The following is a 24,540-nucleotide window of genomic DNA, read 5'->3' as shown; positions in this document are numbered from 1 at the left end:
TCAGCTAAGTTATTTTACTTTTGGCTGTGAAATCACCTACCTATCCCGTTCCAACTTCATTTATGTTCCAAGGACACTGTTTAACAATTGGACAGAAGGCTAGGAATTTAGGAATTATTATAGACGCTAATCTCTCTATGAAAAATCACATCTAATGCTAATGCTAAAAAAGTTGAAGCCATTACTTGACCATCAGAATTTTCGCTTTGTTGTACAAAGTTTGATTTTGAAGACTCTCTCGATTACTGTAACCCTTTATATTCCTGCTTGCCTGCAAATGTAACCTGTTGTTTACAAATAGTGCAGAACTCTGCTGCCAGGATTTTAACTGGAGTATCGTTTTGTGATCATGTTAACCCCGTATTATATACTCTCCATTGGCTCTCCATTTCATATTGTTCATAAAATAAGGCCTCATAAATAATCTCCTTAATGACTCAACCCTATGGATGAGTATAGATTTATGATTTTACAAAGCTTCCAGACAGCTGCACTCCGCATCTGAGAACTTATTAGACGTACCTACTGTTAAATTGGACAGACTCGATCTCACCAGAAATCATGCTGTATCTGTGGCTGCACCACTTCTATGGACTTCTGTACCTTAACTGCTGTGTAATGCTCCCACTTTAAAAACCTTCCAAAAGCTGGTGATACCTTTTTTTGCTGGCTTATAAAGTTGTATTGGAATGAATGCAGTTATTTTGTTACCTCTCTCTGAGGCTTGTATTGTTTTTTTCTGCTATGTTCTTATTTGGTTTTTTTTCTAATTATGCATGTATTATTGTGAGCCACCATGAACATATATGAAAAGTGCGGAATACAAATATTTTAAAATAAATTTTAGAATAGAAGGATATACATTTTTAATTAAATTAATCCTCACTGCTCCCCACAATCTGAGTCTCCACGGAGGGAGCCCTGTACTATGAGTTTAAACCCAGCAGGGCCAGACAAGGACGAAAAGATGGCAGAAGTGTAAGCAGTGTTTATGAGCATACTACGGAGTGCACCTTTGGTTTTAGAGATTTTGCATTGTAACCTATTATGAAATAACCATCGTTTTACTAAATTTAAACAGAGAAAGAACTGATCAAACATGTTGGTCCATGATGTAGAAATCGGTACAAAGAATTGGATATGCTTGTATATATTTTATAATTCATGCCAAGGCAAGCAAGAACTCTGCAAAGAGGTGCCAGGTATATGTTAAAGAGGTTAGAGCAGTGGGCTAAGAACCAGGCGACCAGGGTTCGAGTCCTGTATTTCCTCCTTGTGACCTGGGGCAAGTCACTTTACCCTCCATTGCCTCAGGTACAAACTTAGATTATAAGCCCTCTGGGGAAAGCAAAATACCTACAGTACCTGAATGTAATCCACTTTGAAGCGCTGCAAAAAGTGGAATATAAATAAAAAATAAATGGCAGATAAGGCAGAGCCTTGGGGAACACCCGAGGACACTGGAAACCGAGCAGACAGGACCAATTTTAATTTGCTGTGATTGTTCTGTTATGAAGGATGGAAACCAAGTGATCACAGTACTAGACATTCCAATAGATTGTAATCTAGAAAGTCTAATATATAGTCTTGACTTAGCATCAAAACCTCAAATGAGGATAATAGCAGTGTTTCAGTGCTATAACCTTTTCTGAATCCATGTTGATGACTGTCAAGTATGTCACTGTCAGTTACAAATTCAGTAAATATATATAAAATCATGGATTCCAGAATCTTAGGGCAGAGAAGAGAAAGGATGATAGATAGAGAAATCAGTGTGGTCAGCAGTTTTGTTTTGTTTTTTTTGGGGGTTTTTTTTAGTATAGGTGTGACAGAAGCCTGTTTTAGAGGGGCTAGTAAATTTCCAGATGCCAGAGATCAATTGACTAATAATGCTACAATGTAAGGGAAAATATCTTTTACAAATGTTAACATGGTGGTGGGACAATTGTTTAGAGGACATGAGATGGACTTCAGTTTAAATATGATCAATTTAATAGGGTCCTCTGAAACAGATAAATGTGTCCCAGATTGTGGTACAGTTAAGTATTAGTGACATTTATGGGAGGAGGAAGATGCAAGAAACTATCATTGATCTTGGTGATATTATCAATGAAAAATTTTCCCCATCTGGTTACAAGTATTAGTGGTTGCATGTAAAACGTTACGAGTTACATGTAACTCTATAGCATGTAAAATCTTTAACTAGTAGTTAAAGATTTAACAATGCTATAGAGTTCTTTTGGATTATAGCTGGCAGAGTGAACTTTTTCTGAGAAAAAGGCTTTTTAAGTGGAGTTAATCTTGTTTCTGCAAATTCTTAAATATGCGAGAAATTTAGTTTTTCTTTGTGGGAATCTATTTCAATGCCAACTACATTTCATGCACCTGAGTTTTTGTTTCATTAACCATAGTTTGGGGGTATATCAAGGAGCATAATGCTTTCTTTTCACTTGCACTATTATTAAAGGGACAATCTCAAAACAAGGGTGTTGATTAGATTTAGATGCCACTCTCTACTGCTGATTCAATATTGTCTATATCGGGCAACTGAATTTTTTGGGAGAAGAGCAGATTTACATTGATCAGGATCAATATATCCTCTGTGAGAAATATTAGATGTTGGTGCAATGTTTGATTTACCAAGGTATAATAAAACATACTGGTACATAAAATAAACTAACATTAAAATAAAAATACAATAAGACAAAAAATATGTAAAATAAGGATTTAAAAAAAAAAAACCCAACAACAACAACATTAACAATTAATAGGTCCATATTCAGATTCAGTCCGGATAGCAATGTTAGCCAGATAAACTTATCTGGCTAATTCTGGAGCCATGTTAAATAGTGCAGCTACACTACTGGATATAGCCGACTATCTTATAGCTAACCAGCTAACTTTAAGACAATTCTTTAGCCCAACCAAAGATAGGCCTGGAGTCACTAAATTGTAATGTTTTCTTTTTTTAACGGCATCGGTCCCACAATTGTGGAGAGGTGTCTCCAGGACAGTGGGCCTCTCCCCCAAAAAACATTGTGGCTATATTGCAACATTTTGCCTTGGGCAAAACATCATAGGTAAAACCAATGTGGCATCAGCCCTATAGGCATGATGGTGGCCCCAACCTCATGGGATCACCATTGCCTTAAAGGGCCATGCCACTAAAAAGCCCGCTCAAAAAAAAAAAAAAAGATTGAGTGGGGAAGGGTCAAAGCTGACACCCTGCTCACCCCAGGGCCTCCACCCAAGGCAGCCCCAAGTGCTCCCTCCAAGAAGTGACTAGGTGTGTGCAAATTTTTTTTCACATGAGCAACAATTTTTTTAAACCAACAATTTTTGAGCACCAGTATAAGATTTGCATTTCTATATATAGCACAAAGAAAAATGTATGTGAGCAACTATATAAAACCTGTGAGCGATGCTCCGAAATATATGAGCAATCGCTCACATGCTCAGCTTAGAGGGAACTATGGCCCCAACAACCAAATGTTACAAACAAACAAAAAATGTTTTAAGTAACCGAGTGACAAGGGCCCCCCCCAAAACCCTCCAACCCTGTCAGCATAAAATAAAGTAGGTCAAGGTCAGGTGATGCCGTGAACACAGCAGGATGTGAAATCTTTGGCTCCGTCCCAGCTTTTGCCTCATCTGTCTCCATCAACCCCTTTCTCACAATTTTTCTTGCGATCAACGGGGATTTAGATTGCTACACCATTTTTCCCCCGATATTTACTTTGGGAATGTCCGCTCGACTGCTACAACGCGACAAAGACCAAGACCGAGAGAAGTTGCGGCCTAGCACCAAGGATGGCAGAGGCATGTCAGCTTTCCAAAGTACCCCTTCTGAATGGTACTGTGAAAACTGAACTGAAGGAGGCAGTAGTCAGCAATGGAGCCAGAATTTCAAAAAATTTCTACTAAATTAGATGAACTACAAGAACGTATGGTCACCAATGAAACACAATTTGGGGAAATTGAGTAAAGAGTCTCCGCTAATCAGGAAGCAATCACGGCAATCGAGGGTGACATGGCCGGCATGAAAACAACACTTCAACATCATGAGGACCACCTTGAGGAGCTGGATAACCACTCCCGAAGAAACAATCTTCAATTTGTCAGCCTTCCCGAGTCTCTGGCAGAGGCTGGTCTTGGTACCTTCTTAGAGGCTTGGCTGGTAAGTGAGCTGAAGCTTGCGAGACAAGGGGGCCATTATGCAACGAGAGAGCGCATCGACTGGGGGCCCGGAGAGAAAACCCAAAGGAGCCGCAAGTGGTGATAGCACGCCTGATGGATTTTGCTTACAAGGTAGAAATTTTGCGAACTCTGCGATCCGGAATGAAACTTCTTTACGAAAATTGGAACATTCTAGTTTTCCAGGATTATTGCTCGAAGCTTTCTGCACTTAGGAGAGAATTTTCCCCAGTATGCAATCGTTTACATAAGCTGGGTATAAGATTCGCTCTGCTGAACCCAGCTAAGCTCCAAGTGCAGCTTGTAAAGGGAGTGCGTTGGTACCAGTTGGTGGCAGAAGCAACAGGTCTGGTGGAAGGCTTGGAAAAAGATAGGAATAAGTCCCCCACCAGGAGAGGAACTGAGCATTATTTGTCTTCGGTAGAACCTATTACAAGGACTCTGCAGTTTGTTGCCTGATGGACAGTTAGGTTGGGACAGGCCGAGCCTTACATTGGTAAGACAGTTCTCGAGGACTGATAGAAGTTTTTAGTAGTAACAAGTCCTGTACTGGGAACACAGAGCTCCTTCTTTCTTTTTTTTTTTTTTTCTCTTTTGGACTTCTCAAAGTCAATGCTGACATTCACAGCTTATTTTAGCAGGAAAGATCTTGGTTTCAAGTTATATTCTCTTTTGTAGAGGTTCAGGGAGAGGAGGAGTTTTGGAGAGGGATGATGGAGAGAGGGATGGGAGATGGCTAGCAAAGTGACTCCATACTTTCTTAGTTTGGTAAATATAATGGGTAGAGAGTTGGGGGGGGGGGGGGGGAGGGGAGGGATGGAAGGGTAAAAGACTCATAATGTATTAGTTATTGGTGTGGAGTGATTTTTCTGAAAGAGGATCACAACAGAGCATTTTATTATGGGGGGGGGGGGGGGACGACACACACCCTACACAATGGATATTTTTCTTTCTTTAACTAATACACAACTGATTAGCTCTGGGTAAAACCTCTGTGAAGTTTATCTCTTGGAATGTATGTGGTATACATACACCAATAAAGAGAAAAAAAATCTTGGTTGCATTAAAGAAGTTAGAGGCTGATATAATGTTTCTTCAAGAGACTCATTTAGCAGACCCTAAGCATTTGAAGCTTAAGAGGGAATGGGTTGGGCAGGTGCACTATGCTTCGGGTACAACAAAGTCAGCTGGGGTTGCCAATTTAATACACAAAAATGTGGCATTGCAAGTTGTTCAGGGTGCTATATCATCTTTATTGGGGATATAGAAGGAAAACGGGTGACATTTTGTAATCTTTATGTGCCAAACAAATATGACCAAAATTTCTTCTGTCAGTTAATTCAGCAAATGAACAGTACATAAAAAGTGAATATTGCCTTTATCACTATATATTGTTAACACGAGTGCCATTGGCTACATAAATGGGTAAAAATGCTATCATTTGATTAAAAACATTAAAAAATGTAATAAAAAGCTCACCACGCTTGTGAAATGTGTCCAAAAAGAAAACAAAAGAGAAAAATGAGGTATACACAGTGAAATAAGTGAAGAGCTTATAAACTGTTGAACAAGGAGTTAAAGGACATGTAGAGGATTTCATTTTAGCAATGACCTGCATAATTTCGCTACTAGCAATATTATCAAAGGGGTCCCAGATATTATCAGAGGTCACATCTAGTGTTGGTAAAGTAAGTGATGTGTTTCATGGTGATGAACAGGGTCTGTGGATTATTATTGGATGCCCAAATACATTTTGAGTAGTAATTCTTTTTTGCTGTGTTGTTAACAGCAGTTCTGTATCCAGCAAGCTGGCAAGTATAATGTTCTTGATTTATTGGGGTTTTGTGCTTTCTCCACATTCTGATTTACCAAGAGCTTTTTTTTTGTAGTAATATTGTAAGTGTATCCCAGGGAACATGTCTGCAGGAAGAAACTTTTTTTTTATAGGAGCAAATTTGTCCATGGTGTTTAGCAAAGCAGAGTCCCAGGCATTGACCATTTGTTCAGTAGAATCAGCAGAGAGATTAGAGGGAGAAACTCCTTCTTAAACTGCGATGGATCAAGGTGTTTTCATTTGAGGATACATGAAGCAGAGTGTGAGTTACTGGCTAGGGTGGCAGCAATTAAATAATGGTGGGACTAAGGAATGGCCAAGTTGGTGATAGTAGCAAGATTACTGCAAAATTCTTTTGGATTTAGAAATACTAAGTCTAATGTGTGTCCAGCTCTGTATGGCGGGACAGTAGTGATCTGTTGCCAGTCACAATCAAGCATAGCATTAAGGAAGAGTTCAGTAGCGTGTGAAGGGGGGGGGGGGGATCTTGATTTATGTGCAGATTAAAATCACCCAAAATAATGGTATTTTCAGGAGAGGGAGAGAAATAGCTCACAACTGTTCCCCACTTATTGATGTTTTCTCTAAGAGGCCTAGAGGGCAATACTCCAAACATAGATTTACATGTTTTGCTAGTAAGTAGCATAACTTCGTAGGGTGCAAGTAAATTAGTATGAGTTTATGAGAAGTTTAGAATATGTTTATAAAAGATAACAAGACCTCCACCTCGGCAGCACATCCGAGGTAAGGAATAATAAGTATTTTCTTGAGAACAGCTTTGGTTAAGTGATGTGTCACTGTCTGAAATCCATGCTTCAGTAATGCAAGCACAGTCCGGTTTGTCAGTGGAGAGAATATCATAAATAATGGGTGCTTTTTTCGATACAGATCTAGCATTTACTAAAAGTAAAGTAATGGTAGTGGAAAAGTTAATAGCTTCAAAGGTTGCATAGGAATACTGATTAAGGAGTTCCTAGGTCGGAGGGGTTCCATATCCTTCTTGCCTGGTGAGTGTCAGGATGTTCGTGATTAAACTAATCATGAGAGTTAAGCTGGCATAAAAATAAAAGGACGAACGACGGGGCAAACAAAGGGGCCTGCTCCTTTGTTCATGCTCCTTCGTGAGTGCGTCAAAGGTGCGCACCCCACAGGCACGGGCGTCTCTGATGTCCAAGGCCTGGTTTTAAAGGACTGGCGACCCCCCGGATGCTGCCACAGGGGGTGGGACACAACATCAAGGCAAGGGCCCTGACAGATGGAAAACAGGGCAAAGTTCAGAGCCAGGAGCAAGAGCTGTGGGTGGAGGATGCCCATGGATCCCAGTCCAGCAAAGCAGTATCACGCAGATAGGCAGGCAGTACATGGATCTTACAGACTTGTTGTCACGGTTCTTGCCATCCCCCAGCTTCTTCAACCTGTTAAGCACTTGTCTGTTTCTCAGAGGTCACACTTGCTATTTATCATTGGTGCAGGTGCAGGTACAGGCAGTCTAACGTGGGATTTAAAAGCCACATGTCTTTGCCTTTGACAAATGTAGCATTCAAATAATTTATTATTTTGTCCAACAATACCAACCCCACAATAACAAGAAATTTCTTCTCCAGGTTCTGTGTCTCCCAATTGCTTTCACATAAGCAGTGACACAGCCTGTAGAAACAAACTTACAGTTTGGTCGGCATTCACGGTTGATGAAGGCTGCTGGGAAGCAAGAGCTGAGTACAGTTCTTGTGTGTGGAATCCATGACACTGAACTCATTTTCTCCATGGCACAGTACATTTTCCCCCATTTCTAAAAGATCAGCAATGCAATCTACCAGCAGCTCAATTTTATCATTCCATTTCACTCCTTTGTTGCAATGATTTTGGCTCCATTTTGCTCTGATGAATATCAATTAGAAAGCAATACTTCAAATCCACTTTCGAGTGCAAACATTTGTCAATAAACACATGCCCCTTAAACAGTGATTCCTGTAGTTTGTTCTTGTTAAGGAAATAAGGCCATGCAAAATATCCGGTTGTCAGGCATTTGAAGGGGTTTTTTCCATAAATTTTCATCATTTTTGAAGCTCTCAATCATCTCCTTCAGTTCCTCCTACCTTCCTGTTATAGGTTGAAACCTGGTGTTCATTTTCATCTCTGAAATCCTAAGTTGGGGTCCCAGAACCAGACTGGTAACTAGGTCATCATTTTCACAGAGCTCCTTAGCAAATGTTCCAGAGGAAGGTATATAGTGACTATGGCTCTCAAACCATAAAGCAATTCCACCACTGTTGCCTGTGCTTGGTTCCATTCCTTTCCTGTTGGTCCTGCAGTTCTTCCCATTGTGCTGCAACTTGGGCTTATTTTGCTAATACTCATTTGACATACTGTAGGAATAAAGGCCCAGTAACATTCTGACTGTGTATGTGGCTGGCAAAATGGAGTCTCTGCTGCAAGGCTACAAGGGAAATATTTGGCATCTTTCTCTGCACATGATAAACTATTTTATACACAGAAGGACAAGAACAATGAAGGACTGTGCACCTGCAAAAACAGAGCAGACTAGGCACCATTGTAAATGCGGTTTACAGCTTAGCTCCCCAAACCTACCAATCAACATTTGTGTATTTATTAAACAGATGTTTTTGCCTCAGATCCCTGGTCAGTGTCTATCTTCCAGGAGAGGATCTGCTGTTTGGCAAGGTACTGCCAGTGTTTATTCAATCAGATCGTCAGTCTGCAAGCTAATTAATCTAAAATAATGAACTAAGAAATGCAAATGAATCCCTATAAGGAGGAGAGACAAAGGACCTAGTTTCACTTTTGGTCACATGAAACATCTTCAAAACCCAGCACACCGCTTCTGCATCCCCAGCCTAGGGGTAAAACTTGGCAGCTCACTTCCTAGACCAGTGGTTCTCAAGATGTTTTCTATCAGGACACACCTGAGAGATGACGCACCCATGGATGACACACTGAAAACATGACGTAAATATAAACATATACTCTGCATCCACAGGAATCTCCCGCTTCCTAACAATGAGTGCAGAGCAGAACTAAGACATACACCCTACAAAAAAGATATTCTGATTCTGGTGTCATCTCAATAACAGCAACACAAACTCCCTCTACTACCAGGTGCATTGTAAAATAATACAAAACCTGGAAAACAAACAAACAAACCCCACTCTGTACATGTGTATCAAACCTGCCATACTGAAGCATCACTAACTCCACAAAATAAAAAGGGAGCAGTTCACCACCAGTGCAATAGCATATTGAGAAAATACAACAAATAAGACTGATACACATCCCTACTTATAGTAAAGTACCTCATCTCAGTCACACACATACAGAATACAGACAGACCTACCTTCACCTAATTTAGAATAAAATACCTCAAATTACAAATGCAGAAACAAAAACTGGAATGGAAACCTCAAGAAGACCTATCTGCAGTGCAAAACTGGAAAACTAGAAACAGAAATATATTTCCTCCTACATTAAGCAATGTTCAAAGATAGAAGAAATGCCTATTCTCAAAACAGACATATTATGGCTCTTGTACCCTGTCACTCCCCTCCATGCCCCCATCACCCCTCACTTCTCCCAGATACTCAGTCACCCCTTCACATGCTCATATCCCTGTCCAACATTTCTGACACCCCCCACCACAACCTCTGCATCCTCTTCCCTGTGCCTCCTCTCTCTCCTGCTCGACTCTCCCTACCCAGCATACCTCTGACCACCTTTTCTCACCCCTTCCTGCACAGCATCCCCTGACCTCCCTCCTTCCCCAACCCAGCAGGCCCCACACCTCCATCTCTCCTCCCTGCCCAGCAGCCCCCAGCCCCTCCTTTTTCCACCTCTCCCTATCCAGCCACCCCAACCTCCTTTTCTCCACCCTTTCTTCCAAGCAGACTCCTGACTCCCTATCTTCCAAGGCCTTCCTGCCCAGCACATTTCCTCCTCCTCCTGGTTCCCAGCCAGCATAAGCCTTCAGTCCAATCCAGAGTCTCCCTTCCACTTTACCAGCAGCAGATGAGAGCAAGAAGCATTGAGGAGAGGAAGAAGATGAAGCAGCAGCAGTGGATCTATAGAGCATGCAGCTCTCTTCCTCTTGCTCCTGTTTGCATGTACAGGCCCCCATGGGGTGAAGAGAGCATCAGTAGCCTCACTGGCAGGCCAGGCAGAGGAAGATAAAGTTGGTGTCCTACCAGGCCCATATGAACAGCAGTTGGTGATATCTCATACTGATATGAGTGAAAGAGAAGGGAATAACCTCCCACTGGGTCAGGGAGAAAGAAGCAAAAGCAGCTTCCTCTCATACCCAATAAAGGAGAAATCAGCCAACTCCTACCCAGACTGATGAGGAAAGAGCAGCTTTCTGCTGGGTGTGCGACACACCTTCTGTGACCTCGCGACACACTAGTGCGTCCCGACACACCTGTTGAGAACCTCTGCACTAGACAGTCATTGTCCCCATATGGCCAGGCTGACACCAAATGCAGAGCCTGCTAATCCAGATCATCGACAGCCATGACAGAGCAAAGCAGTCAGGACGAGACAAACAAAATCTGTGGTAAGGTGGGCATTTATGTTCCTATAAATTTAGTCAGAAAACTGTTGGAATGTCTAAACACAAGTGGCAGTTGATTTGATATGCTAGTGCCTCCCTGATTTTATAACAAAATATTTTCTATTTATACTTTCTAAATCTGTGATCCTTATAGCATCTAACAATTATTAAGTTTATAGCAGTATGTTCATTGCATTAGTCCTAAATAAATCCCTAATTAAATACCCATTATCTAAGATACTGGGTACTATTGTCTAATAAACTCAAATCAGTCATAAAGGTACAGCTTATATAAGTTATTATATGTAAATTATCTTATAATATGGAATGCATTTCACCTATCATTCATTATCATAGTCTTTCATTCTCCCAACCACTTCATACAAATAGAACATCTAATCCAGTTCCATTTAGTCACCTCTTCAAAAGGCCCCCAAGTTGCAGGTCAACAATTATCACTCCTTCCCCCTAGAACACTACTTGGATTTGCTCTTTCCTCTCCACAAATGAGAGAAAACAGAAGTAGAAACAATATCTAATAAGCATGTATTAAACTAAGAGAGGCAGAAAGAACTTGAAAAGACAAGGTTCTTTGATTTTGGACTCCCATAGTAAAACTTTCTAAAAAGTGTCATAAAATTACTTACTTTTTTCACTTATTTCTTCCTTAATAATCTTCCTCAGCTCTGAGAGCATCCTACTGGATAACAAATACCCATTTTCATCTAGATAGGTATGAAAGTCGTCTCTCCTGGGAGCTTTTTTAAGTTTCACATAATAAAAAGCACCACCATTGTAATCAAATTCTTGCAGCTGAACATTTTCAAAAGGTAATTTCAGCATGATATCAAACTCATTTGGCTTTGAAATCTGCAGAACATACAAAAATTAAATGCTGTAAGTATATTGGTACTACATAAATTTCGACATTAGACAAAGCAAAATCTTTTCAGGCATCTAAACTAAAAATTCATAATACAATAAAATATCCTCAAAATAATCTGTGATCAAGGTAAATAAAACGGAGGATGTCATAATGCCTCTGTATTGCTCCATGGTGAGACCGCACCTTGAATACTGTGTGCAATACTGATCACCACATCTCAAAAAGGATATAGCTGCACTGGAGAAAGTTCAGAGAAAGGCAACCAAAATGATAAGGGGCATGAGAAAAGGCTAAAGAAGTTAGGGCTGTTCAGTTTGGAGAAGAGATGACTGAGGGGGGATATGATAGAAGTCTACAAAATAATGAAAGACATGAACAAGTTAATGTAAATCGGTTATTTACTCTCTCAGATAATAGAAGGACCAGGGAGCACTCCATGAAGTTAGCAAATAGCTCATTTAAAACAAATCAAAGAAAATTATTTTTTACTTAGCACATGGTTAAGCTCTGGAATTCATTGCCAGAGGATGTGGTTACAGCAGTTAGTGTAACTGGGTTTAAAAAAGGTTTGGATAAGTTCCTAGAGGAAAAATCCATAAACTGCTATTAGGGTAATTAATAAGCAATAGTAGTTTGTGATTTATCTAATGTTTTGGTACTTGCCAGGTACTTGTGACTTGGAAACAGGATACTGGGCTTGATGGACCCTTGGTCTGACCCAGTGTGGCATATCTTATGTTCTTATGTTTAAAGAAAATTTTGAGCAAGAAGGCTCGGATTATAAATTCTATTTATAAGTCTATAGTTGGGAATGAAAAGCAAGGAATGAATACAACAAAATGTGTACATCAAACCTCTACAACGTGCTTTAACCACCACAATCATTACAATATATTCATGTATTAGCTTCAGATACAAACATTTTTAAATGACTGTGCCATACTGCAAAGCAGAGTAATATTTCTAAATGAAAAATATTAATGTGAATCAACACAAGGGGTAAAATTCTTATTTTAATAAAGTAGTATAGTTGAAATGTCAGTTCACTTGAATGTTTTGAAAGCAAGTTTGCTTACCGCAAACATTGTTTTCAATAGATAGTAGGATGAATTTGCCATAATCTGTGGGTGACGTCATCCAGCAGCACCAAACAAACTCATCTCTCCAAAGGCCGATGCAATATTGGTGCATGTAGAATGGGCATTCGTGATTGAGCACCCACTCTCCTTACATGCACCAACCCATCTCTCCCGGACACCCGATTTAATATTAAAATGAGCTGCCGCGGTTAAAACGAGGCGCTAGGAGAAATTGTGCATCCCTAGCACTTCCTCAGCATCGGGCACCCAGGAAAAAGTGGCTATTAGTGTAGGGTAGGAATATGAGCGTCTGTTTTCTCCCGCTACCAGCACAATATACACCCACAATATACTCAGCGTGGCATGTATATATTGTGGGTGTATATTGGGTGCCCAGAAATATTTTTCACAACTTTTTTTTTTACATTATTCTGCTTTCTATGGTTCCTGCTATTTAGTATTGCAACAATACTAGTAGAAGGAATCACAGTAAGCAGGAATTTTTGTTTTTTTTCAATGAGCCTTTGAGTGTGGCAGACCTTTACACCAGCCCAGGGCTGGCGTAAAATTTGCTGCATTACAATGGGTGCATTAGCCACACGGGAAATTTTTTGAATCGCGGGATTTAGCTAATAGCTTCATCTACTTGTACTTTACATGTGGTGCGCGCTATTAGCTACACACTGAATTGGACGCGTGTTTTGGATGCCCTAATCCCCATATTGGATCAGGAGTTATGGATACACGTCCAAAATGCATGTTCAATCCCATATTAAGCTCTGTGCTGGCCTCAGCACACAGTATTGCATCGGCCTGCAAGTTAGAAAACTTTGAGCTCTATTGAACATGTGCAGGAATTCCCACATGGGTTTTGCCTCAGAGCCTCCTCAGTCTGTTTAAGAGCTAACTTGTTGTGTAATCAACTTTCCAGGGAGGAAGCCAGGCATCTCATGGCTAGTTCATTCTATCTATGGAAAACACTGTTTACAATAAGTTTTGCTTTTTCTGTCAATAGGCAGGCTGAAATAGCCATGATCTGTGAGGAGTCGCAAGCTGAGGTTTGCATTGGATCATTTGCTTAGTAAGCGACCCAGACTCCACCATGGAGAGTAGACTACTATGAGAGTATATGGTGAAGTACTGCCTTTCCCATTGCACTGTCAGAAGCTGTAAGTCTGTCTACACAACTTGGAGACCAACAGATGTGTCAAGATAGGTCTGTTGTGTACAGAAGCATGATAAGTCACTATTGCACTTAAGTATACTTGAACTGAAGAAGTAGCTATGCCAGACTCTTATAGGTAATGGAGGTAAGGCAAGAGATTGTGAGCTCTCTGGGGACAGAGAAATAACTACAGTACCCAAATGTAATCCGCTTTGAACTGTCTGAAAAAGCAAATATAAAATCAAATAAAAAATAAGATGTCGAGGCTAGTATATGAACATATCTAGGCCTTGCTGAGAGCATTAACAAGAATATATGTACCATTTGAAGGTGTAATTACATCGAGTAAAAAGTTATCTTGCTGAGAACACAATGTCTTCCATTTTGTTCAGCAATAACAGGCCAGCAATTACTTCGCACTCAACATCCACAACATCAGATTGAGGAAAGTATAGTTGGATGGAAAAGTTGGCAATCTTCTTGCATCAGCTGAGAAGGGTCTGCCTTCAGAGGAACAGGAAGGTGCGATAACAACTGTACTAGATATACATGCCAGATCTGTCTAGGCCATGCCAGAGCTATGAGAATCATTTGACCATGATCCCGAATAAGATTTTGTATTATCCTTGCAGTAAGAGATAGTGGTGGAAAGCATACATGAGGTCTGATCCCCAATCTAGTAGAAAAGTGTCTTGGTAGAATGGAGCAAGATTAATCGAGTTTTCAATTGTATTCCGATGCAGAAAGATCTATAACCAGATAACTCCACAATCTGAAGAGTCTGTCTGCTATGGACTGTTTGAATGACTATTCGTGCAGATGAAACACCCTGCTGAGATGATCCACTAGTATGTTGTATAGTACAGGTAGATATGTGGCATGAAGCATTGCTTGATGATCAACTGCCCATTGCCAGATTTGTAGTTTGTTCATGTAAAACATGACCACCTGATTCTCTGTTTGAAGCTGAGTGATTTTCCCTTTGAGAAGGTGTGTGAATGCTAGGAGCACATTATTGGGGGCTCTGAGTTCGAGGAGATTGATTTGAAAAAAGGTGTTCCTGCGGGGGGGGGGGGGGGGGGAATCAAGTGCCTTGTGCTCAGCAGGATTAAGTGTATGCACCCCAGCCTGCAGTCGAGACGTTGGTCTCCAGAGTCAGTTAACAGGGGAAGAGAGCAGATTGGTGATCCCTTGGTGAGCACTTGAATTTTTAGCCACCACCTGAACTCCTCTCTCATTTCTATTGAGATTCTGAGTACTGTATGCCTTGGCTGTAGCAGCCAGTCCCACTGGCTCTTTAGTCCCCATTGGAGATAACGAATGTGGAAGCATGTTAGTGAGACTACATGTATCACTGTTGCCAGGTCGCCAAGGAAAAAGGATTTGATAAAAGAGTCTGGAACTGTGGACATAATAGATGAACGGTTGGGAGGTAGGTATGCTCTACTCTGGCAGGAGTCTATGGCGGTTCCAATGAACTGAATGCATTTTGTCAGGACAAGGTTGGACTTCTCAAAGGTATGAAGAAGCCATGGTTCTGAATAAGCTAGAATATCTGCAGTATGGCATGTATGACCGAGTCATGGGAAGACTCCAGTATAAGCCAGTTGTCCAAATATGGGAAGACTTGGATCCCCCAGTGCTTGAGGTGTGCTGCTACCACTGCAAGGCACTTGGTGAGAACTCTGGGGGCAGCACAAAATCCTTGTATTGATACGGAATGGAGTCCACCTGGAAACAAAGGTAATGCCAGAAAGCAGGGTGGATGGGGGGGATGTGTGCACATGTATCCTTTATGTCTAGGAAGCACATCCATTCTCCTTGTTGAATGTAGGGCAGATCATTTATAAATGATCTGGAAAGGAATATAATGAGTAAGGTAATCAAATTTGCCGATGATGCAAAATTATTCAGAGTAGTTAAATTACAAGTGGATTGAGATAAATTGCAGAAGAACATTGTGAGACTGGAAGATTGGGCATCCAAATGGCAGATGAAATTTAATGTGGATAAGTGCAAGGTGATGCATATAGGGAAAAATAACTCATGCTATAGATACATGATATTAGGTTCCATATTAGGAGCTAACACTTAGGGAAAAGATCTAGGTGTCGTAGTAGATAATACATTGAAATCATCGGCTCGGTGTGCTGTGGCAGTCAAAAAAGCAAACAGAATGATAGGAATTATTAGGAAGGGAATGGTGAATAAAACGAAAAATGTCATAATGCCTCTGTATTGCTCCATGGTGAGACCGCAATTTGAGAACTGTGTACAGTTCTGGGTGCTGCATCTCAAAAAAGATATAGTTGCCTTGGAGAAGGTAAAGAGAAGAGCGAACAAAATGATGAAGGGGATGCAATGGCTCCCCTATGAGGAAAGGCTAAAGAGGTTAGGGCTGTTCAACTTGGAGAAAAGGAAGCTGAGAGGGGATATTATAGAGGTTTATAAAATCATGAGAGGTCTAGAATGGGTAAATGTGAATCGGTTATTTACTCTTTTGGATAATAGAAGGACTAGGGTCACTCCATGAAGTTAGCAAGTAGCATGTTTAAAACTAACCAGAGAAAATTATTTTTCACTCAACACACAATTAAGCTCTGGAATATGTTGCCAGAGGATGTGGTTAAGGCAGTTAGTTTAGCTGGATTTAAGAAAGGTTTGGATAAGTTCTTGGAGGAGAAATCCATTAACTGCTATTAATCAAGTTGACTTAGGGAATTAGCCACTGCTATTACTGGCATTAGTAGCAAGGGATCTACTTAATGTTTTGGGTACTTGCCAGGTACTTGTAACCTGAATTGGTCAATGTTGGAAACAGGATGCTGGGCTTGATGGAACCTTGGTCTTATTCAGTATGGCAACTTCTTATGTTCTTATGGTGTTGAGGGAATTCATCTTGAATTTCTCCAGATGCAGACAGGTATTCAAGTGTCACAGGTCTAGATTGGGCCTCAAGCCTCCTGACTTCTTCAGTATCAAAACATAGAAGCTACTATTGAGTTTTGAGGGCAGAACCCATTCAATTACTCTCTGTTGAAAAAGCTGTACTTCTGAACAAAGTTGAGGTAGCTGCACGGGATCTATCGGCAGAGTGGCAACTGTGAGAAATGTAATCAGTACCCATGCTGTATTATTTTGAGAATCCATTAGTCAGTTATCTTGTACCAAGCTTCCAGGTAGACATGAACTCTGTCCCTCAGTGGATTGAGATTCTCCAAAACAGGCGAGAACAAAAATGGAAGCAAATAGGCTGACCGTGCATCTTAGGTTGTCAAAATTCTCTCTGGTGGGGCCTAGTCAAAGTTGCTGGGATTGTTGTCTTTTTGCTGGAAGAGATGGAAAGCAATAGTGGTATAATAAGCAATAACCATACTGAAAGTAGTATGGTCTTCTCTAGGAGTAGAAAGGCTGTATATGTGAGGGTTGAGGCTCCACTGACAGACAGGGACTGAACCACTACATTTTGTTCCTTAATCTGGGAGAAAATCTTGTGTAGATTTTCTCCAAAGAGACCATCTCCCAGACAAGGTAGATCACCCAGTTTTTCATGAACATCTTCACAAATGGAACTGGCCCATAGCCACACCATGTGATTTGAGCCACTTGAAGCTGAAATCCTGGTGAAGGTAACAAAGGACTCAAACTGCCCTGAGTAAATGTCTAATTGTCACTTCCAAATCCAACAGAGGTTAAGTAGAAAAAACTTCTCTGGAATCAGAGTGAACAAATGGTTTAAGATCCTGAATACAGTTATGTCTGTATTGGACCACATAAAATTGATGGTGCGCTATGTGCAACGTTAACATGGTGCCTTGAAATTTTTCTTTTTTTATTTTAACAAACTTAACCAGGAGACAAAAGTATTTTCCCAGAGGGGAGGTAGAGTATAGCCTTGTGTTAGCCTTCTTAAAGAGTGGACTCTACAACTATGATTTGATGAGGGATGGTAATTTCATTGTTTGTAACAAGTTGTATGGAAGTCTTGCTTCTGTAATCCTCATGTTTTTTTGTTGATGATATGATTCATGCTGGAAGCACATTTCTTATTACAATTGTATACCTTGCTTGTTAATTATGAATAAACACATTTAAACTAAAAAGAACATCCAAGTTCACCTTGATATGTCGCCCCAGCATTTGCCCCCTGGGGAAGTTGGAGTTGGTGAATGGTGAAGGCTTGTGTGAGCTGAACTCTGTCAGGGTGAATGCAAGGGTTTTAGGAACTGTAGGTGAATCTTAGAGCCTTGTGCCCCCCACAACACACACAATAATTATGCATTTAAAAATGCAGGTTTGCTTAACGTAAACGGTGTTTTCCGTATATAGCAGATGAATTAGCCATGCTGTCTGGGGGGGGGGGGGGGGGTACGTCTTCCGTGCCACTAGGTGGCGGAGCTCTCTAAGTGTACTACAGTCTTTCCGCTACTTGCTCCCTCTTGTATCTTCCCGCCTTTGCCTGAGGCTCCTCAGTCTGTATCAAAGCAAGTAGTATGTCATGTCAGAACTGTCCAGGGAGGCGGGTGGGTCAGCATAGCTAATTCATCTGCTATCTATAGAAAACACCGTTTAAGTAAGCAAACCTGCTTTTTTCACATAGATAAGCAGCTGAATTAGCCACGCTGTCTGGGAGTCCCCAGCTGACGTATTTAGCATTTTGATGTGAGTGTAGTTTGTCTATTTTGCTCAATACGGGAGTATTTGGTGGACAGTTCTTATGAAGGCAGTTTATGTGAGGAATATGTGCTCTTTTGCAGGATAGTCTGCCCCATGAGTGCATCAACCGCAGTTTTGGCCAAACAGTAATGGGATGTGAAAGTATGTAATGATGACCACGTTGCCGCTCTACAGATGTCGATGAGAGGAACTTCATGGAGGTGGGCAAGTGAAGCAGCCATCACACGTACTTGATGTGCTTTTGGAGTCGCAGATAGCTACTGTGAACGCTTTTGATAACAGAACTGTATAGAGTTGGATATCCAAGCAGATAAAGTTCTTTTTTGTCACTGGACATCCTGGTGCGTTTGGGTTGAAAGAAAGGAATAATGTGAGGGGCTGTTGGGCGAATGAGCGTGCTGTTTGTAGTAGGCAAGTGCACGCTTACAATCTAGAGTATGGAGTTTTCGCTCATTTCATTTGCATGAGGTTTTGGATGGAAGGTGGGTAAGATGATGGTGTGATTAATGTGAAAACTAGAAATCACCTTTGGTAGGAAATTGGGGTGAGTGCATAATGTCATTTTGTCATGGTGAAATTGAAGGTAAGGAGGGGAGTGAACTAATGCTTGAAGTTCACTGACCCGTCGTGCTCATGTTAGAGCAGTCAGGAAGAGTACCTTCCATGAGAGGTACCGTGGGTGACAAGTATCTAATGGTTCAAATTGTGGTAGCATCAGTGGTTCAAGGATTATATTAATATCCTACGGCACCGGTGGTTTCTTTATTGGTGGATGTAAGTGTAATACTCCCTTCATGAATCTGGATACGAGAGAATGACATGATATGGGTTCTCCGTTTAGGGGATTGTGCTAAGCTGCTATAGCACTTAAGTGTACTCGGAGAGAGGCCGTGGTGAGGCCTTCACTGTAAAGAAGATGGAGGTAGGACAGAAGATGTTCTGGTGGGCAGGTAAGTGGGTCCATGCCCGTCCTTGAGCACCAGGAAGTGTAGCGTGACCACATTCTTTGGTAGTTGAGTCTGGTCGAAGGTTTTCTCGAGGACAGTAGGAGTAGGAGAAATGTTCAAGTTCTGGTACATGACTCTCTCAATCTCCATGCCGTGAGGTGCAGGGAGGACTGAAGAGGATGGGTTGTGTATTGACAGCTGTATGAGGTAGCTGTACCATGGTTGTCTTGGCCATGCTGCCGCGATTAGAATCAGATCCGCCTGGTCTTCGATGCATCTCTGGATCGTGCAAGTGGTATCGGAGGGAACGCATACAGTAGGTTGTGAGACTAACTTATGAAGAAAGCATCTGGAGCTAGTCTGAGTGAGCTCGGGTAAACTGAGCAAAAGCTCTCCACTTTCCTGTTGCTTTCGGTCACAAAGAGGTCGATGGAAGGAAGGCCCCAAATGGAGAATAGGTGCTGTGCAACCTCTTGATGCAGTTCCCATTCGTAGGGGTGAAATATTCTGATGAATTTGTCTGCTCTAGAATTGCTGATTCCGGGCAGATAAGGTGCTTGGAGAGAGATGGATCTGTGGTGAGACCACTCCAGTATCTGTACTGCTTCCTGGCAGAGGTTCCAAGAACCGGACCCTCCTTCTTTGTTCATGTAGAACATTGTAACTTGATTGTCTGTGTGAATCATCACTGCTTTTCCCTGTAGGGAGTTTTCGAAGGCTCAAAGGGCGTTTTTAACTGCTCTGAGTTCCAAAAGATTTATGTGTAGTGTGGTTCGTATGTGGTCCATAGACCCTGTTTTTGTAGCTGGTCTAGGTGAACTCCCCATCCTTTGGGAGATGCGTCTGTGATAAGTATTATCTGATGTCAAAGGGGTCGTAGAGGTAATCCTGCTAGTAGTGTCGATGAGAGTAGCCACCATTGCAGGTCTTTCTTCAGGCTGTTGGTTAAGGAGAAGGGAGTCGACAATGGATGGAGAAATTGGGTCCATTGGTTTTTTAGACCCCATTGTAGGCGACGCATATGTAGACGCATATGTGGCACTACGTAGATGGATGCTGCCATGTGTCCTAGAATGGTTAGGATTTGGCAGCCTGGAACAATCGTACTGTGAAGTAGAACTGAAGATAGTGTGGAAAGAGCTAATGCTCATGGGTGTGGTAGGAAGGCCTTGTCTTGAATTGTGTCGATGTAGGCTCAGATGAATGTAAGGTTTGAGTTGGCTCTAGATTTAACTTTTCGTAGTTCGTTAATAGACCTAGGCCAGAGGTCCTCAACAGGTGTGTCGGGACACACTAGTATGTTGCGAGGACACAGAAGGTGTGTTGCAGACCTAGCAGAAAGCTGCTCTTTCCTCATCAGTCTGGAAAGGAGTTGGCTGATTTCTTCTTTATTGGGTATGACAGGAAGCTGCTTTTGCTTCCTTCTCCTTTTCCTGACCCAGTGGGAGTTATTCCCTTCTCTTTCACTCATATCAGTATGAGATATCACCAACTCCTTTTCATATGGGCCTGGTAGGACACCAACTTTATCTTCCTCTGCCTTGCCTACCAGTGAGGCTACTGATGCTCTCTTCACCCCATGGGGCCTGTACATGCAAACAGGAGCAAGAGGAAGAGAGTTGCATGCTCTATAGATCCACTGTTGCTGCCTCATCTTCTTCCTCCCTCAATGCCTCTTGCTCTCATCTGCTGCTGGTAAAGTGGAAGGGAGACTCTGGATTGGACTGAAGGCTTATGCTGGCTGGGAACCAGGAGGAGGAGGAAATGTGCTGGGCAAGAAGGCCTTGGGAGATAGGGAGTCAAGAGTCTACTGGTTAAGAAAGGGTGGGGAAAAGGAGGTTGGGGTGGCTGGATAGGGAGAGGTGGTAAAAGGAGGGGCTGGGGGCTGCTGGGCAAGGAGGAGAGATGGAAATGGAGGGAGAGATGGAGGTGTGGGGCCTGCTGTGCAGGAAGGGGTGGGAAAGAGGTGGTCAGAGGTAGGTAAGGAAATATTTGCACCCCCTGACGAAGGAGGTGTGCCACCGCTTCTGCCAGACATTTGGTGAAGACCCTGGGAGCAGAGGAAAGGCCGAATGGGAGAACCTTGCATTGGAAGTGTTGGTTGTCCGTCTGGAAACAGAGGTAACACCAGGAGTTGGGATGCCTTGGTATGTGAGCATATGCATCCTTCAAATCCAGTGAACACTTCCAATCTTTGGGTCATAGGAATGGAAGAATGGATTTGAGCGAAGTCATTTTGAACTTTTCCTTGTGAAAGTGTTTGTTCAGTGATTGTAGGTCCAAGATGGGACACAGTCCTCATGACTTCTTGGGAATAAGGAAGTATTGTGAGTAGAACCCTTGATGAAATTGCAGGTAAGGTAATTTCTGAATGCACTTGTTCTGGAGGAGGATCTCGAGTTCCCATAGGAGAGGTTCTAGGTGCACTTTTTGCTGTTTTTGAGGAACTAAGTGCAGAAGGGTTGGGAGGGCTGAGAAATGGAGAGAGTAACCTTGTTCTATTATTGTCAGGACCCATCGATCAGAAGTGATATGGTTCCAGGCTGGAAGGAAATTGGACAATCTGCCCCCTACTAGGTGTGTCTGTGTCAGCAGCATGATTCCTAAAAACCCGGTTGGGTTGTTGCAGGTTGAGGGTCAGCTTGTTGACGTGGCTGACGAGGGGCTCTGGGACATTGGCGTGATGGTTGGTGCTGATATGGTTGTTGCCTTGATGGTTGATAGGTTGGAGGCTTGTAGAATGGGTAAGGTTTATAGGGTCTGTAGTTGGTTCTTCTGTATGTAGCAGAAGAAGAATATTGACGCCTAGATGTGGATGGTTGGTGAGGAGATGTGAGTGCAGAACTGCTGTTTTCTGTTCTTTGAGCTTTGTTACTGTGTCAGTAAACTTATCACCAAATAAGTTATCTGGACGGCAGGGTAGATTTGCTAATTTATCGTTAATGTCGTTCTTGATTGCGCTGGAACTCAGCCATGCAAGGCGTCTTGCTGCTATGGTGTTAGCCAAGACTTTGGAAGATATATCAAATCCTTCATAAATAGACCAAAGGAGGTGTCGTAAACCTTCCTCTAGGTTGTGGTATTCTGGCCTCCTGGGTTCCCTGCTGGAGAAGTGGCTTCAGCGCCTGCAAGTTTTCAAAAAGATATTGCACTATATAAAATTGATGGTTCTGAATACGAGCGTTTAGCATATTAGATTGAAATGACTTCTTAGGGAAGTCATCAAGAGATTTATTATCTCTGGTTGGTAGTGTATTTCAGTGAAGTCGTGACTTCCGAGCCTTCTGCATTACCGACTCTACCACTATTGAATTATGTGGGAGCTGGACCGTTGAATGGAAGGGAGAGGTCCTTCATATGATATTTAAGGTCTATTTTACGTGATGTTGGAGGAATGGATAGCGGGGTATCCCATGACTTCTTCATCAACGCAGTCAATACCGAGTGTTGCGGTAGCACCACTGGCTCATTTGGAGCATCAAAGATCTTTAAAATCCCTAACATCTCCTATCGTGGATTCTCCATGTCTCCACACTGAGCATCTGACCAACCTTTTCTATAAACTGAGAATATGTACGATCCTCTGGAGGAGAGGAGGGTTCAAGTGGGACCTCCGCCGGGTCAAATGGATAGCCCGTTGATGAGTCTGATGAAGAATCAGACTGTAAATATCTTCAACTGATGAGGAAGGTGTGCTCGGCATGTCTTTTGGTGCTGGACCAGGGACTGCAGGGTCTTCTGGAACAGTTGGTAATATGGGAGAATGCTGAGGTGGCAGATGAGACTGTTCCACAGAATGTAGGAATTGAGTCAAAATTGAGGTTATCTATGACATAGCTTGGTTAGCCAATCCCGAGGTGGGTCCGCTATAGGGTGGCCCTGAGTATATCTGCCTGCATGCGTTTCTTGCCTGGAACCTTTTCCGGAGGAGGGGCAACCGGTGGAGGTACTGGTGCCGGACGATCAGGGGCAAGACTGCCGATGGAGGCTAAAGAGAAGCTTGATAGCACACCAAGCGACGATGAAGCGCTGCCTGACAACCGAGGCGGAGAGATGTCTGGATCTGAGTCGATGTCTAGAAGGGGTGATACCGCTCTAAGCCTTTTATGACCTGTGTGTTGTTTTTTGGGCTTGGTTTGCGTCGGTGGGACGAGATCTGCGCCAACTGCTTCTGTTGTGCCAGTCTGGCGTGGATGCGACACACCGCTCTCTTTGCGTCGATGAGTCGATGCATTGTTTTATAGAAGGCACATCGATGCCTCGGTTCCGAGTCAGCATGTTGATCCTCGGTGCGCCAACAGCATCAATGTAGCATGCGGCCGCAATGCTACCAACTGATCCCCCGCGCCGTGCCCCAATATTTGGCGGTCCAACAATGGTGCATGTTCTGACTGGTGGGGGATTGACTGAAGAAGCCCTTCTCGTAAAAGGAGACTTTATCCTCCTCTTTGGGCCTGGGGAGGATCTGATGGAAGCCTCCAAAGGGGTATAAGAGCCCGATGGTCTTGACTTTATTTCTTGAAGTTTGGCAGCACGCTGGCACTGCGCTCACGGGGACATCCGTCCACAGTCCGCACAGTTTCCTGGTCATGATTCGGACCCAGGCATAAATAGCAGGAAATGTGGCCATCATTATCTTACCGCAGGCACAAAATTTGAATCCTGGACGAGGCATGTCGCTGGATCAATGTGCTGCTGACGATTTTCTCTTTTTTTTTTTTTCACAGAAACTATTTCTCTCAGGAGAAAGGAGCTCCTCGTGCGAACAGTCGCATGGAAAAAAAACTGACTGAGGAGCCTCAGGCAAAGGCAGGAAGATACAAGAGGGAGCACCTAGCTGAAAGACTTTACTACTCTTAGAGAGCTCCACCACCTAGTGGCACAGAAGACATACCCCACCCCCCAGATAGCATGGCTAATTCAGCTGCTTATGTAGATAAGTGAAAATAGATTTAACATAAAAAAGGACATTCTTCTAAGGTAAAATTATCACTTATAACAAGTATATTATATTTACATACACTGCTATTATGCCAACAAGGAAACCCTATGGTATCAGGCCTTTTGTAGAGTGATTCGGTTTGGCGCTTGGCCCTCTGAAAGCCATAAATAAACTGAACTACAATTACAGTATACTAAACTTCCAATACCAAACACTACCAGCATTCAAAAAGTAAGTACCCTACCTATGAAAATGCAA

The 24,540-nt window shown here is 42.3% G+C and overlaps 1 protein-coding gene and 1 pseudogene across 1 annotated transcript in view; both read right to left on the bottom strand.

Annotated features, from left to right (window-relative positions):
* The window catches only part of CGAS (cyclic GMP-AMP synthase), a 61,425-nt gene that overhangs the window by 30,823 nt on the left and 6,062 nt on the right, over positions 1–24,540 (bottom strand). The window contains exon 2 of the mRNA XM_029596861.1: positions 11,234–11,456. Coding sequence (XP_029452721.1) covers positions 11,234–11,456 — 223 coding nt within the window. The remainder of the gene's footprint in view (positions 1–11,233; positions 11,457–24,540) is intronic.
* On the bottom strand, positions 7,263–8,393 carry LOC115088453 (annotated as a pseudogene).

This window comes from Rhinatrema bivittatum, chromosome 3 (assembly GCF_901001135.1).
Source record: "Rhinatrema bivittatum chromosome 3, aRhiBiv1.1, whole genome shotgun sequence".
Classification (NCBI taxonomy): domain Eukaryota; kingdom Metazoa; phylum Chordata; class Amphibia; order Gymnophiona; family Rhinatrematidae; genus Rhinatrema; species Rhinatrema bivittatum.
Note: the sequence above shows the minus strand (reverse complement) of the source record. Positions and strands in the feature narration are given on the sequence as shown.